Raw genomic sequence first — 16,471 nt, 5'->3', positions numbered from 1 at the left:
ACAACAATCTTATACATAGCTATTTTTTTCATTCTTTCAACAAATATTTGTTTCGTGCTAACAGACTACATGCCATCATTTGAATTTCTTAAATTTTCTTCATTCATTCCAACCTCTTTAGTAAACATTCTGCTGAGGAACACAAATTTATCTATTTGCTCAAGTCTTTTTGCCTTTTATATATGAATAACCATTCAATTTTTCCTGTAGTCTAATAGCTGCCTCTGTATTTTTTGACCGTGAAGGATGCAATATCCAGTTCGGTCATTGTGTGTACAGATTTTTAGGCACTCTGTTAAGACAGACCATTGCCCGTGGTATACCATCATGGGGGTTTATTAAAGTAAATTTATTTAAATTTAGTTTAAAACCAAATTGGTATATCAGTGATTGCATAACCTCTGTAGATAAATAATTTTTTTAAAAAATAATTTTTCCCTGTCAAACATAACCTCCTTGATGTTCAACACAGTACATTAATTTTCAGATGCATGCTTCTCATTGCATTATACAGGCCACCAAACATTCACTGCAAATCATTTGGGTCCTCAGACAATAACTGTTCTGACCCAGCCTTAGCAGAAGCAAGAAACAGATCCTTGTCACAAAACCCCCCTCTTTATTTACCTCTTGTGAATTAATTGAATTCACCCACCGAAAAGTCCAGGCAAGAGTCCTTCAAGGAGTTAACTGCAGTAACAGACCTTATCAGTTCCTTACAATAATTGCAAGGCCACGAGCTCCAAGCTGAAAGGCTGCAAATTTAGTTCTGGCAAGCAGTCTTTGTGGCATGAAACACCATGAGCAAAATCTTCAGAAATACGATCTGTTGTCTCCTACGACAACCACTCCCCTTTCCTTCTATTTATTCCCCAGCCAGGGAGGGGCCATTCAGTGTCCACGTGTGTTTTGCTTCCGGAGTCAACTCCTTGTCCTCCATTGTTCACCTCTCCTAACTGCTCTGCGCATACGTGCATCTGGAACAGTCCCCAGCTGTTCTTCCTTTTCACTCATATCAGCCTCCAAAGGCAGCTGCCTCTCCGGTGGCTGGGAAATGTCGCACGGCCCTGGCTCTATCTCTGTGTCTGATGCGGAGCATCCATCAAAGCCTTCCCCAGACTCGAGAACTGCCCATGTTCCTCCCCAACCTCCTCTTCGTCCGAGTCTGCCGCCAGCTCTGCTGGCAGCTGGCGGGCCACAACAATAACATGGTACTGTCTGCATACAAAAGTACAATACATGCATATTGTTACCAACAACTTGCTTCTATCATCACCAGAAGGATTCCTTGCACGTTTACTCATAAATACATCATTGTCATGTTCTCGGCTTTGTGGTGTACCATTTGTTAAGTATTTATTGTCATGCATACTTTCTTCCATAATATACTGTGCTTATCACACTTAACAGCCAACCTCCATCTGTATATTTATGCAAAACAATTCCATAATTCAAGCCTATTGTGCTTTCCCTAAATGAATAAACACACAATAAACTTTCTCACATTTTTAGATTTCTTACTAATTTGCTGAAGTGCAAAAGTCTGGTCTGCATACCCTTTGCCTAGCATAAAGCTGCACTGCTCTTCCCAGCTTTTACTGTCACCTCTTGTCCTCTTTCAGTCAGAATTCTGCCAAGCTTTTTCCCAGGCACACTTAAACCAATCCTCCTGCAATTTTTGCATGCGCTTTTGCTACCATCCAGTTTCTATCAGGAAACATTCTAGAGATAGTCAGGCATGCGGTCTTCACCCGCATGTTAAACAAGTCTCTTAGTCCCCATAAGCCCCTCCATAATCATGCTGGCAATTAACAGATAGGCAGATTGTCTATGATGAGCATTCCTCCCCCCGACCCTTTTGAGATATCTGGCTTACCACCTCCGGTGATGGAGACAGGCTTCTTGCACTCACTATCTGAGGTACACTGGTAACGAAGATTATTCTAAAAGGGGAAGACAAAGGGAAGGGAAGAAAGCACGAGAAGCAGAAATTACTGGTCTGCTTCCAAGTTCCCCAGCACCACAATTAATGTATATATTATGAGGAGGGAAGGGAGAAGCACGCTGTTTTGAAAGTCAAAAGTCCACCACTTAATTTTAGCTCAGTGGGAAACATACCCAGCGCATGCAAATTGTTCCCGGGTGAGACTTTCACTTCTTCAGGTATGGCTGTTAGAGACCTCCATCTGGAATGCCAAAAAGCTGCTGCCTTATTATTAAAAATAAAGCAGTTTGCTATAATCCAGCTTCACTCAAGTTCATGGCCCTCTGCAGCTTTCTATAAACAATTCGTTGCCAGCATGAAGCAAAACACCAAAGTTTTGAGTCTCCTACCTGTTATTAGGAAACAGCTCAAAGTCTGTGCAAAGCAGAAGACTTTGCTACAACCATCCCTATCCCCCAATCTCTAGTTTAATCTCACTTCCTACCCTTTCGGTTTAGTAACATACCTCAGGGCAGAAGCCTTGCACCTGGTTCTCCGTCACAATGAGTTTGGTAATGATGACAAAGACTGATGTCCCCTGCCAGGTGGATGGATCCAAAAGATGTAGGCAGAAGGGGGGGAAAATATGATGTCAAATATCTTGAATGTAAGAACATAGAGAAAGCACGTCAACTCCTGGTTAATTCTTTCTGCCTGATCATCTGGAGATAATAGGCCACAAACGTCATAACTAAAATTTAGGATTAGTATTTTTTGGGGCGGCGGGGGGAAGCAAAAAGTACTAACAATAAAAAGTTCAACAGTGAACAGGATTATCAATTGAGATATGAGCTCTCCTTTACTGGATGTTCTCTAGAAAGACTACTGCTTGAGAATTATTTCTCTTGAGATACTGAAGTTTGGATTCTTTCACTGAAGAGAAGCTTGGACTCAATGTGGCCTACATGGGATTCTGTGATTCTATCTCCACCAATGTCCATATTATCCCCCCAATATTTTTCAACACTGAAGGGTAAGCAGGACCATTTCTAAGGTACAGTATGTTCCTAACCTTGCTTGAGTCATTTCCATATTGCAACAGGCAGCTTTGCATTTCTTTATTGCACGCCTGCAAAATGTTTCACAACCTACAAGTGTGCGCAAAGAAAAACTTCAGATTTCCTAATACGTATTTCATATGCTCCAGAAGCTGAGACCTATTATAGTTCCTGGCAATGAACTAGCCAAAGGAAGAAGAGGAGTTGGAAGAACAGCTGCCATCAGGATGTCTAGGAGTCAGAATGCTGGATTATGGCTATCAATGGATTCTAATCTTTAGAGGAATCCATTTTTTAATTCCACTATTTAGGAAACTTTTGGCTGTCTTTGTGGTTGATTACTACAGTAGCTAATCTTATGCCTATCCTACTGAATTAAATGGGATTTATTCCCAGGTAATTAGGAAGTTGTGATTGGTCTACAGTGAGAATTACCTTTCAGGAAAGAAGGCATCCAGAATTGTTCACTGGGTCCTTTATGAATAAAAATTAGCAATTATTTTATTTTCAGTCTCTTAAATTATTCAGTTGGTTCTGCAGTTTACCCTCAACTGCTACTTCATTTGCCATTTTCTTCTTATTCTATTCTCTAAATGCATAAATATTCGTCCAGGGAACAGTGTCTTTCCTAATAAGAGATCTGACATTGGTTTCACATACAATAGCTGAATTAACACAAATTTCTGTGACTTCAGGAAAGAAGTACAATACCAGCTCTTTCCCCCAAATCTGCAACAAATGTATTGAAAGAAGAACAAGGAAGGGTTTGTGTGCCACTTAGATACTAGACAGTGTTCCTGGATTGGTCAACTTGTGGGAGGATTGACTAGCTCAAAGAGGATATTAGGCCCAGCTCCCAGCAGTTGGGGATGCAGTGCAGAGGGAAAGGGTAGGGTGAAAAAAAGCCAGATGGTGACTACAATCACACAATTGAAACCCCATTCATTTTTATGCACAAGAAATGTAAAAGACACCTTGACTCTTTGGAAATACCCCTCTCCCTTGCAAACACCCCTGGGAAAAGGATGAAGCCAGTGGTTATGTGGAACCAGCCTCAGAATTCATTACTATAGATGTGATTCAGGATTGGACTGGAAAAATAATGAGTTGAGAGTTTGTTCTTGTTTTCAGTTAGCAGTCGTTCTAATTATGCCATGATTTTTGAATATATCTTTCCCTCTTTGTAGTTAAGCAAGACTGTCAGTGTTCTTTCTGAGTATGTTCCCCTTTTGCAGTTTTCAGCAATCAAAATGAATAAATGAAGATATGTTCTCTAACTTTTAGAAAAACAAGTGGGATTTGCAACCCCATGCAGCATGAAAAATTTGTTAGGCATTCTCTATTCTTGTTCTCTCCCCAACCCACTCACCCACCCCTTTTCTTTTGAATAGGGACTAGTTTTGTGCATTGTACAAAATTGTTTGTTTACCTATGGCTAATTCAATAAACTGTAATTAGGTTGCAACAGCATGCTAAGCCATAAAACATGGTTTAGAAGTCCCAATAGCTAAACCGAGCCTCGAGAGATCCCATTATGAGTCAGTTCAATATAAGAACTTTGTTAGTAAATTGGCATTCCACATTCCTTATTGGAGTATTTATTCCCTAGTAATTCCCTAACTTCCTATATAAATGCAGAAGGACCATTTCTGGCTTTACAGTATAAACATACCATTCACATCATGAATACCGAAAATGGTAAAATAAAATGCCTTTTCAATTTGCTTGGTATTATATTGCATTTTTCCTTATTTTGATGGTTGATAGGTGCAGCCCAAGGAGCATGTGTTTTTAGTTCTTTGTTGTGATGGTTGTACAGGTAGTCCTCGACTTACGACCACAATGGAGCCCAAAATTTTGGTTGCTAAGCAGAGCATTTGTTAAGTGAATTTTGCCCCATTTTACAACATTTCTTGCCACAGTTGTTAAGTTAGTTGCTGCAGTTGTTAAGTTGTTAACACGGTTGCTAAGTGAATTGAGTTTCCCCATTAACTCTGCTTGTCAGAATTTTGCAAAAGGTGATGACATGACCCTGGGACACTGCAACCGTCATAAATATGAACCAGCTGTCAAGCATCTCAATTTCGATCAGCTGACCGTGGGGATGCAGCAACAGTTGTACGTGTGAAAAATGGCCATAAGTCACTTTTTTTCAGTGCCATTGTAACTTCGAACTGTCACTAAATGGACTGTGGTAAGTCGAGGACTAGCTGTGTAAGCAAAACATTGTGCTAGTTGTCAAGCAGCAGTCCTAGATTCCCTCCCTTGAAATTCTCACATAATGCTTCTCCCTGTAGAGGGAGAGAAACAAATGAAAAGCCACACATTTGCAACCTTATCACCTTGCTAATGCCATGAATGAAATACACGGATTAGATGTCATGATATTAATAAGTATGTGGTTATTATCATTTTGATGTCATCATGCTAACCTGCTACCCCTGCAATAGCTCTGTTCTAGAATATGGCAGAGATTTTTAAGGGCATTAAAGTGATAGAAAGAGCAGCGGACACCATCACTGTGTTGGGCTTCCTCTTTTGGCTGCTGTATACTCTGCAGAAATCACTTGAGCTATTAATGGGGCACAAGCACGCTTGTGATGCATTGCACACCAGACTGAAGCCAGTGTGGTTAGCTGATTGCCCTTGGCCCAAATGAGGGTCCCATTCATTTTTACACCGTCTGCTGTTAAGCTCACCTCTCCTTTATTCTGCCTTTCTCATGGCTTATTTGACAATGTATGAAACCAGTTGGCTACTGTTATTAGCAGTTGGTTATGGAATCTCCTATCCCAGAAAACTTTAGCCACCAACACATCTTCCCACATGGAGCAAAGAAAAAGTAGGAGTTACCCAACTGAGTGAAGCAGAAGAACCAGATCCTGGGTCATCAGTAGTCATCTAATGGACTATGCCTTGATAGTGGAGTTATTTGGGAATATGATGTGTTTTACTACGTGCTTTCAGACTTATTTGAAAACTGATTTTGAAGGATGTCAATCTGCCTAATACATCACTGAACAAAACATCTTATGATGCTTAGACACCACACCAAGCTATAATGTAGTTTAATTTGGGTTTAACTCAATGTATGAACTCAGACATGGGAAATCGTGGTTTCCAAGTTTTAATTCTTTGCTAAATATTGTTTTTTATTGTCTCAATGTGTTGTGAATTGGGTGGATACGCATGCAGGGTATATCTATCGTTCTATCTCACTGAAATTGCTCTGCTTTTTGTCCTATTTTTCAAGGACAGGTTACATTCCTGCATCAAGGAGACACTTATATTATTGTTTTTAATAGCCATGGAAATAATGAAGTAATGTAATAAAATTAACAGACGGGGCAGGGAAGAATTTTCACTTGGTTTTCTCCCATTTTGGCAGCATGTATGCGTTTGTGTGGGAGGTGGGATTTTACTTTTATAGATGTGTTAAGCTGATCAGAGGCTTTGCATGCTGATTTCCCTTTGTTTCCCACTGGAAAATCGTTCTGCAGCTGATATTTGGTGGCATGATCCTGGGGGAGTTCTATGAACCCCCAAATGGGGCTAAGGCTGCCTGTGGCCTATACTAAAATTGCATGGCTTAGCTGAGGAGATAACCAAGGCGGCTGTTTGAAGGGGCTGGTGCACATTCTCCAAGCATAGCCTTGCTCATTTTTTTTTTTGCAGCAAACATAATCTTGTGAGTCTCTTTGCTATCCCTACCCTCTTGGACAGCATTACCTGTGGAGGTGTGACGTAATCTGCTGTATCCATAATGCGGTTGCTGTAGTTGCCAAACCCCTTCACTTTTGTCACGACAGAGGATTCGATGGAGGTGTCCCTTATCTGGTAGGCCTTCTCATGCAGGAACACCCACCTGTGAAAAAGAGATCTTTCAATACAGTAACTCTTCTACGGGTAATGGAAGGTACAACGTCTCTCCTGTTCCCAATGTTGTTGAATTACAGGGCATCCAAATCCATACCCTCACCCTTGCCTGAAACTAATTTGTTGGGCACTTTAGTTCAGCTGCATTTGGAAGTCCACAGATCTCCACCTGCTGCATTATAGGACAATGCAACATGGCAAAAACCCTCCTCTAATTATTATGAGCAGCCTTCATGAAATGGCTCCTTAGACAAACTAGAGCTGTAGCTCCTCACCTTTCTCCTTGGCTTTGATTGACCACTGTAGCCGTTCTCAATTAATAGTGTCTTGATGGCATCCTCTGCTCACTAACTTCCATCATGGCTTATTTGGGCCTATTTTATTTGTGGCCAACCCGTTTATCTAATGTAGGGGTGTCAAAATTGCAGCTTGCGGGCCGGATGTGTCACGTGCCAGTTATGCCCACCTCCAGTTTAGCGAAGGGGGAAAAAGTTGTGATACGTCATAACAACGTGACGCCGAGAGTTTGACACCTCTGATCTAATGCAGTGTTTCTCAACCTTGCCAACTTTAAGAACTTTAAGTTGAACTTAAACTTCAACTTCCAAAGGAACACTGATCTAGAAATATCATTTGGATGAAGCATACCCTAGGTTTCATTAAGGTATTGTGTCTCCCAACCCTTCATACAGCATTAATAATGATGAAATGCCTTTTGTTTTCAATTTTTACCTGCTAAGATGTTTTAGACATCTATGACCTGACTGCTGTAAGCCCACTCTTGTCTAACTTCAGGAAATTAACATCCAAGAGTGAACTAGATTCATCCTGGTTCAGCCACCAAGCAAACCTATACAAAATCTTGTTTTGTTGTAATATAAGTAAATTGATTCTACAGACCATTAGACTGATAGACTATCACCTAGAATTGGCCATTAAAGGATGTTAAAACCACACTTTTGTTAACCTAATCAGGCCATTTGGCACATTCATCTTACTTCTTGATGTGCACTGCCCTCTAGTGTACAGAAATAACTTAGTTTATTACCACAATTCATTGGGCTCAATTAAAAAACTCAGCACTGATTTCCACAAGAACAAGCACATGCAGATTGTCGGCATTGATAAAATTATCTCTTGAACTCAGGTACTGAAGAGTAAGCTCCCCTGGTTTTAATTAAGCTTACTTCCGACTAAGAACAGGCACTTTAGGAATGGAAAGTGTAACGTGATTAACCAAATTGCCGATTATAGAAGCAGCCCTCTGATAATTAGTCTGATTTCTCACAGGCAACAGGGTGTATTGTGCTGATAATGTATAAGCATTTAAGATGTGTTTTTTTAATGGAATGTGAGATGCCTAATTCTGATTCCGTCACTTCCCTGGCAAAGTATTTCGATTGCCAATTATTTCTTCTATGAAATATTTATACCAAACTCCTAATTCAAATGCTTCATTCTCACTGCTGGATTTCACTCTGCCTGTCTAGATTTTTTTTTTTTTTAAAAAAGAAACTATGAGACATCTTGCAGAACTTGTGAGCAAATGTAGTTGATGCTATCCAGTTTGCATTGGAAGAATTTTTGAGCATCATAAGAGGGCACAAAATCCCCACAAAGTATCAGATACCACACATTCAAGACTGGAAGGCCACTAATGGAACCAATTCAATTACAGCCTTTTTTCTCTTCCAACCTCCAGATCCACCGAGAACTTGGTAAAATGCTAAACACCATTAACCACAATTATCTTGAAATCAAGCTACCCTTTCAGCTAAATGTTCCTGCGTTTACTTCTCTCTTTGGTCATCATGGAAGAACATAATCCATATAGGCCATACCTTTTTTATTCCAATTAATGTTTATCATTTAGTTGCTGATATTCTAATTTTTGTCTTCATGGGAAAGGTAGTTAAATGCCAAGAAAAAAAAAGAAAGAGATGAAAACCATGAAAATAATTTGAGTTTTATCTACACTATGCCAGAGGTGGGTTTCAGCAGGTTCTGACCAGTTCTGAAGAACCGGTAGCGGAAATTTTGAGTAATTCGGAGAACTGGTAAATACTACCTCTGACTGGCCCCACCCCGATCTATTCTCTGCCTCTTGAGTCCCAGCTAATTGGGAGGAAATGGGGATTTTGCAGTAACCTTCCCCTGCAGTGGAGAGGGAATGGAGATTTTACAGTATCCTTCCCCTGGAGTGGGGTGGGAATGGACATTTTATTTTTATTTATTTATTTTATTCAATTTATATCCCGCCCTTCTCCAAGTGGACTCAGGGCAGTGTACAGCCAGACTAAAACACATATTGATACAAAATTTAAAATTATTAAAAGAATTAAATAACTGTGGCCCCAAAATTTAAAACATTGAAACTAAAACCCCTTTGACAATTTAAAAAGCTAAAAACTAAAAAGGAAAAGAAAAGTTTTTAGGGCATGGCGAAAGACCCGGAGATCCGATATCCTTCGTATCTCCAGGGGCAAATCATTCCAGAGGGCAGGAGCTGCCACAGAGAAGACCCTCCCCCTGGGGGTTGCCAGCCGACATTGCCTGGCTGACGGCACCCTGAGGAATCCCTCTCTGTGGGAGCGCACTGGTCTGTGGGAGGCTATCGGCGGCAGAAGGCGGTCCCGCAAATACCCAGGTCCCATGCCATGGAGCGCTTTAAAGGTGGTGACCAACACCTTGAAGCGCACCCGGAAGACTACTGGAAGCCAATGCAGCTCACGCAGGAGAGGTGTCACATGGGAGTGGCCCCTCGCTCCCATAATCCCCCACGCGACCGCATTCTGCACCAGTTGGAGCCTCCGGGTGCTCCTCAAGGGGAGCCCCATGTAGAGAGCATTGCAGTAGTCCAGGCGGGAAGTGACGAGCGCCTGAGTGACTGTGCAGTATCTTTCCCTTACCATGCCCACCAAGCCATGCCACACCCACCAAGCTACACCCACAGAACCGGTAGTAAAAAATTTTGAATCCCTCCATTGCACTATGCCATTTTCTAGCTAATGATTTATATAGGGCTTTTTTTTTTCATAGCTGTGTGAAAGTACTTCCCTCCAGCCCTTGAAGTGGCAGGAAACTCTGCCAATCTACTTTGCCTTGTCGCATCACTGAAGCCTATTCAGTGACTAGTCAGGAAATGGTTGTGTCCCTGCAGTGAAATTCTCCCAGCAAGTATCACCAGCAGGCAGAAGAAGTGTCAACTAACTGCTGCCCTTGATGTGGGATTGGGGTCGTAAGGAAGTGAGTTTTGCTCTGGTTTTGTGCCAGGCCTTTGTGAATGTGCTTCCCAAAGGAGTTTGTTAGGTTCCTTTGGGGATTTTGGTTGTAGCACTATTGTGGAATAGTGCTCTATCACAAATTCTGGAGCAGCACCATTCTTGACCAGCATTACATCTGAGTTTTTAAACAGCCCAAACTGGCTAATTGGCACTATTGTTGAGAGGTGTAGTGGGGAGGATTATTGGGTGGGATGAGGAAGGGCTGGATGGTAAATTGCAATGGCAAAGCAATGCAGACTGTTTTTTTTAAAAAAAAAAAGATGAGGAGAGGAACCAAGGTTGAGATATCATAATGGCAATTCACATCAAGATGGCTTGGGTGTACTAGTGTTTGTGTGCGTGTGTGTTTTACATTTAAATGTAAATTGGTTCTTCCTTTCCCCTTTGGAACCAACAGTGATGGAGTGGGGAGGAGTTCCCTACAGTAATGGATTTTAATCAGGGAGGGGAAGAATTTTAGAGAGTTTTTTAATTGATTAGAGTAAATGCTCAAGAGAATAAAGTTGGCTGGGAACAGCATTCCCTTGTTTACCAGCCAAGATGTTGCAGTACTAATGATTGCTCTGGTCAGTTATTCCACTTGACAAATTCATAAGCATACAATGTCTTGTTTTCCTTTTGTTTATTTTTTTAAAAAAATGGCTTTACCATTTTCTCAAAATCTCAGCTCCTGAACACATTATGACTAGCATTGTCAATGAAGCATTCTAGATTGTGTTAAGACTTTAATTTTTTAGTAGGTATAATATACATTTATTTGTTAAATGTATTTGTTGCCTGTCTCGCTGTGGGGCTACTCTAGGTGGCTCACAATAATAAAAAGGAAGGAAATGAAAGGAGTGCAAACAGAACAGAGGTAAAATAATAGAACCATAAAATAAGCAATGAAAAAGGAACACCAGGAGAATACATCAATACGATAAGCAAAAAGATGGATGGGTGGAAAGCAGAGAGCAGAGAGGGGAGAGAAGTGGAGTCTGCCATCAATCCAGCAGCCACCTCCAGTGTGGAACTCGCCCTTTTAGTCCCCAGGACAACCAGCAGAGGCAGGTTTGCAAGTCTTCTTTTGTCAGAAGAGGGAAAACACTACTTTTCAACTGGAACAGCTAAAGATAAGCATAAACTGCTTTTCTTTTCTAGTGAGCAAGGATTGAGGCATGACATTTAGCTCAATCAGTGAAATATCTTCGTGCGGTAGAAGAATATGGGGAGAAGCCTAGAGCATATCAATCCAGACTGCATTGATATAATAGGACCTGCCTTTGAAAAATATCCGGAAGCTTCCATTGGTGCAAAATGCAGCAACACGGGCAGCAGTGGTGGGTTGCCCCCGGTTCGCACCAGTTCTATAGAACTGGTAATAAAACCGGCGGGAGGCTCCGCCCACCAACCCATGTCATCAAAATGCTTCTGCGCATACACAGAAGCTTCTGTGCATGCACAGAAGGCGTGCGTGCACATGAGCAAAGTGAGAGCGCACGCACAGCCCCATTGCGAACCGGTAGTAAAGGTAAGTAGAACCCACCCTTGATGGGCAGTTATGCCAGCACCTAGATGTGTGTATGTTACACCCCTGCTCCACGATCTGCCTAGGTTACCAATTTGCTTCTGAGTCCAAGATTCTGGTGGTAACCTATAAAGCCCTTTTGGGCTGGGTTATTTGAGAGGTCACCTTTCCCCAATGACATCTACCTATCCCATCAGGTCCTACACAAGAGGCTTGTTTTGAGTTTCTCTACTAGAAAATGTCATGTGGCATTTATTTCGTTGTAAACTACTGAGAATCTGAATGATTTATTGGCATGCTATTGTTGTTACTATTATTACAGGTTAATCATATGATACATTACTGAGCATTCAAGGCACAAGCATGGTAACCTTTTTGGCTTTTTCTCAACAACCTGGGGTCCTCCAGAAGAACTCAACTATGACTCATATCTCTCAATTAGCAGATTTATTAGGGACGATGGGACTTAAAATTCATCCCAAGACATGTTCTAAACTCTCACATTAGGTTATCTTGATTTAAAGCTTTGGCACAGGGACAAAGATATAGATTTGTTTTTCTTGGGAGGAAACTGGTTTCTCTGGATATAGAGCCATGAGACAGAGAGGGCTGGGCATCTGGGTCATCAGATGTCTCATTCTTTACATCGGGTGTCAAACTCGATTTCATTGAGGGCCACCTCAGGGTTGTGTTTGACCTCGGGGGGAGCGGGGGGCTGGATTGGGTGTGGCCAGCTCAATGTCACTGTGGTGGCCTGAGCACTCTGCCAGAGAAAATGGGCTCCCAAGCTCCATTTTCAGTTGCGAGGGCCTTCTGCAACCCTCTGCCAGTGAAAATGGAGCTCAGGAGGCTGTGCGCACCCTCCTGAGCTCCATTTTCACTGGCAGAGGCACTGCAGGCTGGTCCTTCACTGTTTCCAGGGCAGCTCTGTGAGCCAGATCTAAGCACCCTGCAGGCTGGATCTGGCCCGCAGCCTTGAGTTTGACACCCCTGCCTTACATCATTCCTCAATCCTCTTGTTTTTGTTTGTTTTTAATATTTAGCTCATATTAATACCTGGTGTTGGTTTACCCACCATGACAGTTATCATATTGATTCTATATAAAAAAATGGAAGCTGAACAACTGGCCCCCCTGAAAAACCAAATGATCTGGTTCCTTTTAATGTTCTGCAGTCCAGTCAGTGTCAAGCACCAGATCTCAGACGCAAATATTCTCTGAGGCTTGAACTGAACGAGCATTTCCAGATGACCCACCTTTCCATCTCACAGCATCCCAACACAGAAATGCCTGGGATTGATCCAGGGGAGTTTGATTGTTTGTGAATCTATTAACCAGGCGAAGTGAGCAGAGGGAAATTGACTAGAAACTCACGAGACCTAATTAGCAATAGACAGTAATCGGAAATAGTCTGTTCTGAGACATCTGGGGAGAAAACCTGGTTGATTGGGAATGAACATGTCACGCTAAGTCCCAGGCTATTTGTGGTTGTTCTTGTGTGGTTAGCTGATTTCAAAAAAAGAGCAACTGCTTTGAAATTAAAGATCCTTGTTCTCAAAAATAACATACATATATTGGGATTTCACGCAGGTTCATGATTTTGTTTGGTCAACAGTAGATTCATCTCACAATGAAATTGAAACTGAGTTTTTTCTAGTCCCTCCCTAACTGTATCAAGATTAGCTCCTTCTGAATCAAGAGACTTTTCAGTCTGGCTTACTATATGAATGATGGGTTGTGGTGGCAGATACTATCCCAACTCCACATGAGTAGGATTACAGGGGTCTGCATAGAATCTGTAATTATGTTTTTCAATATGGGTTGATAACAACTTTGGGCTACAAATCCAATCCCAATCTTATTTTTGCAGTCCCCAGAACTGTGCTGCTGAAAGTTAGCAGCAAAATGACAATTTTTCAGCAGTGCAGTTTTTTAAAATTTTTATTTACAAGCAAAACAAAGCCATTTAAATTACAAAATAGGTGTATTTAGCCTTGGGAGACTCGATGTACCTGGCTTCTATAAACACTCTAATATTTCTAAGAGTGCAGAGGGACCCCCAGATAAGCATTACCCATTCCTCAGAAACTGCATATAATAAGAAAGAAAGAAAAAAGAGTTCCCCTCCAGCTGAAGAAAAGTGCTGTCCTCTTTTATAGCTACAAGTTAGGTTATACATTTCTTTGAGCTGGAGCCAATTCTCCTGTGCTTTACTGAATAATAACATAGTATTGTTTTCTCCATGCAATTCAAAATTCTGAAAAAGTATATTTCCTGGCCCACAGACAGAGACATGTTTCCAACACAGTACATCCCCTTTGCAAGGTTTTCAGTTAGACATAAGTGTGTACTTCTCTGCTTTCATTACTTCTGGTATGGAGCAAACCAGGATGACTTTTCCGGATTGGGCAGCAATGTTGCATGATATTCCACTATTGTTGGATTTACAAGTAGCAGCTAGGGCAAGGAGTACCAGTGTACAATTACAACTCTTATGCCAACTGTAAAATAAACTATAAAATAAACTATAAAATAGGAAGTCAACCTATTTTCCAAAGCACCAGAAACAAGACAAGAAGCAATAGATGGAAACTGAACGAAGAAAGAAGCAACCTAGAACTAAGGGGAAACTTCCTGACAGTAAGAATAATCGACCAGTGGAACAACTTGCCTTCGGAAGTTGTGGGCGCTCCAACACTGGAAGTTTTTAAAGAAGAGATTGGACAGCCATTTGTCTGAATAGTATAGGGTCTCCTGCTTGAGCAGGGGGTTGGACTAGAAACCACCAACATACCTACGAGACCATCTTTTGCCACCAATAGCCTCCCACCGACCAGTTCGTTCTCACAGGGAGGTACTACTCAGGGTACCGTCAGTCAAATTATTCTCTGTGAGGGCTCCAACCCTTTGGAATGAACTGCCTCCTGAGATACAAAATATAATAATAATAATAATAATAATAATAATAATAATAATAATAATAATAATAATAATAATAATTATTATTATTATTATTATTATTATTATTATTATTATTATTTTATTTCTATACCGCCCTTCTCCCGAAGGACTCAGGGCAGTGTACAGCCTATTTAAAAACACAGAACAAAACAACAATTAAAATTTAAAATCATTAAATAATTAGGCTCCAATTAAAATCCCAGAAATTTAAAATACCCCAATTTAAAATCGTTATGTTAATAGCCCGGCCTGGCGGAACAACAGGGTCTTCAGTGCGCAGCGAAACACCCGGAGGTCGGAGATCTTACGTATTTCCGGGGGCAGTTCATTCCACAGGGCTGGGGCTCCCACAGAGAAGGCCCTCCCCCTGGGTGTCGCCAGCCAACATAACTTGGCCAATGGCACCCTGAGGAGACCCTCTCTGTGGGAGCGGACTGGTCGGTGGGAGGCTATTGGTGGCAGAAGTCGGTCTCGAAGGTACCCGGGTCCTATGCCAAATATCCCTGATCTCCGTGCTTTCCACTGTGCCCTCAAAACCCTGATGTTTCAACAAGTGGGGCTAAACATATGAACATGTGAATGTTTTTAAAATGTTATCTAATTTTAGGTTCTATTTAATTGGGCCAAACTATGTTATAATAATAATTTTAATTAGCAATTTTATGATGTTTGTGTATCTATATTTTTCTTGACTGTACACCGCCTTGAGTTCTACGGGAGAAAGGCGCTATAGAAATATAATCAATCAATCAATCAATCAATCAATCAATCAATCAATCAATCAATCCCTTCTAGCTCTATTTTATTAATACAAGTGCTACCCTTCCTAAGCTGTATTTAGTGACTGTTTACCACATCTTCTCAATTTCTCACAATCATGCACTTTCCCTGAGGCTACTCTTGAAAGTTGCCCTGAAACTGTACCTGTTGCAAAACACAACAGCTGGATTGCTAACCATAACTAAGTATAGGGATCATATGATGCCTACAGTGAGATAATCAGCACTGGTAGCTAATTGCTTACCAACATCTATCTAAGGTATTAGGACTGACCTTTAAAGATCCAAATGGTCTGATTCTCCAAGGCAGTGTTTCTCAATCATGGCAACTTTAATGCGTGGGCTTCAACATCCAGAATTCCCCAGTCAGCAAATGCCCACATCTTAAAATTGCTGAGGTTGAGAAGGGGCAGCTTTCCTATTACAAAAGTTCTTTAGCGCTGCAGAAGAGGACCTTCTGAAGATGCCTCTGCTGTCAGAGGCTGGGTTTTTTTTTTTTTCTTCCAGCAAGTGGTAAAGAGCCTTTCCTGTGTTGCTATTCCCCAGATATGGAATGCGTTCCCTCAGGGCCTGCATTTGGCTTCCTCTCTCTCTGCGCTCAGAAAATCTGTAAAGACGCTTCTCTTTCACTAGGCTTTTAATAGCGGAATTATTTTAGTGCCTATTTTAGTGTCAGTTTTGAACAGTATTTTTAGCTTGTGATATTTTTGTGTGTTAGCTTTTGTGAATTGCTTTTAATACGCACCAGGGTGGAAAGATAGAAAATCTATCCATCCATCCCTCCCATAAATAAAGTACACAATAGAATAAAATCAGTGAATTATCTGAACTAGTGGAGGTGATTTTGGGTGCATTTATATTCATTCTCCAGATCAGTTGACTAATATAGCAGTTGCTGGATTTGGGCTGCTGTTATGCTCCTCTTGCAAAATATAATGGATGCATTTAAGCCTTTTGGTGCTGAAAAGCAGAATGATATGGGTAACTGAATTCCAATATAAAAGCCTAGGCAAAGCTAAGAAGGAGTGAGAAGTCTCCAAGGGGATGGGGAGCGGGAAAGTAGGCCAACTGAATGAAAATGCC

At 41.2% G+C, this 16,471-nt stretch overlaps 1 protein-coding gene across 1 annotated transcript in view; it reads right to left on the bottom strand.

The window, feature by feature from the left end:
• Positions 1–16,471, bottom strand: part of P2RX3 (purinergic receptor P2X 3) — a 38,911-nt gene that overhangs the window by 11,945 nt on the left and 10,495 nt on the right. The window contains exons 2-4 of the mRNA XM_070934767.1: positions 6,712–6,847; positions 2,451–2,522; positions 1,877–1,943 (exon numbers count right to left, since the gene is read on the bottom strand). Of these exons, the coding sequence (XP_070790868.1) occupies positions 1,877–1,943; positions 2,451–2,522; positions 6,712–6,847 (275 nt within the window). The remainder of the gene's footprint in view (positions 1–1,876; positions 1,944–2,450; positions 2,523–6,711; positions 6,848–16,471) is intronic.

The sequence above is a fragment of the Pituophis catenifer genome, unplaced genomic scaffold (assembly GCF_029215685.1).
Source record: "Pituophis catenifer annectens isolate HBS135680 unplaced genomic scaffold, rPitCat1.0.hap2 SCAF_1, whole genome shotgun sequence".
NCBI lineage: Eukaryota > Metazoa > Chordata > Lepidosauria > Squamata > Colubridae > Pituophis > Pituophis catenifer.
This window is presented reverse-complemented; position numbering and strand designations above follow the sequence as displayed.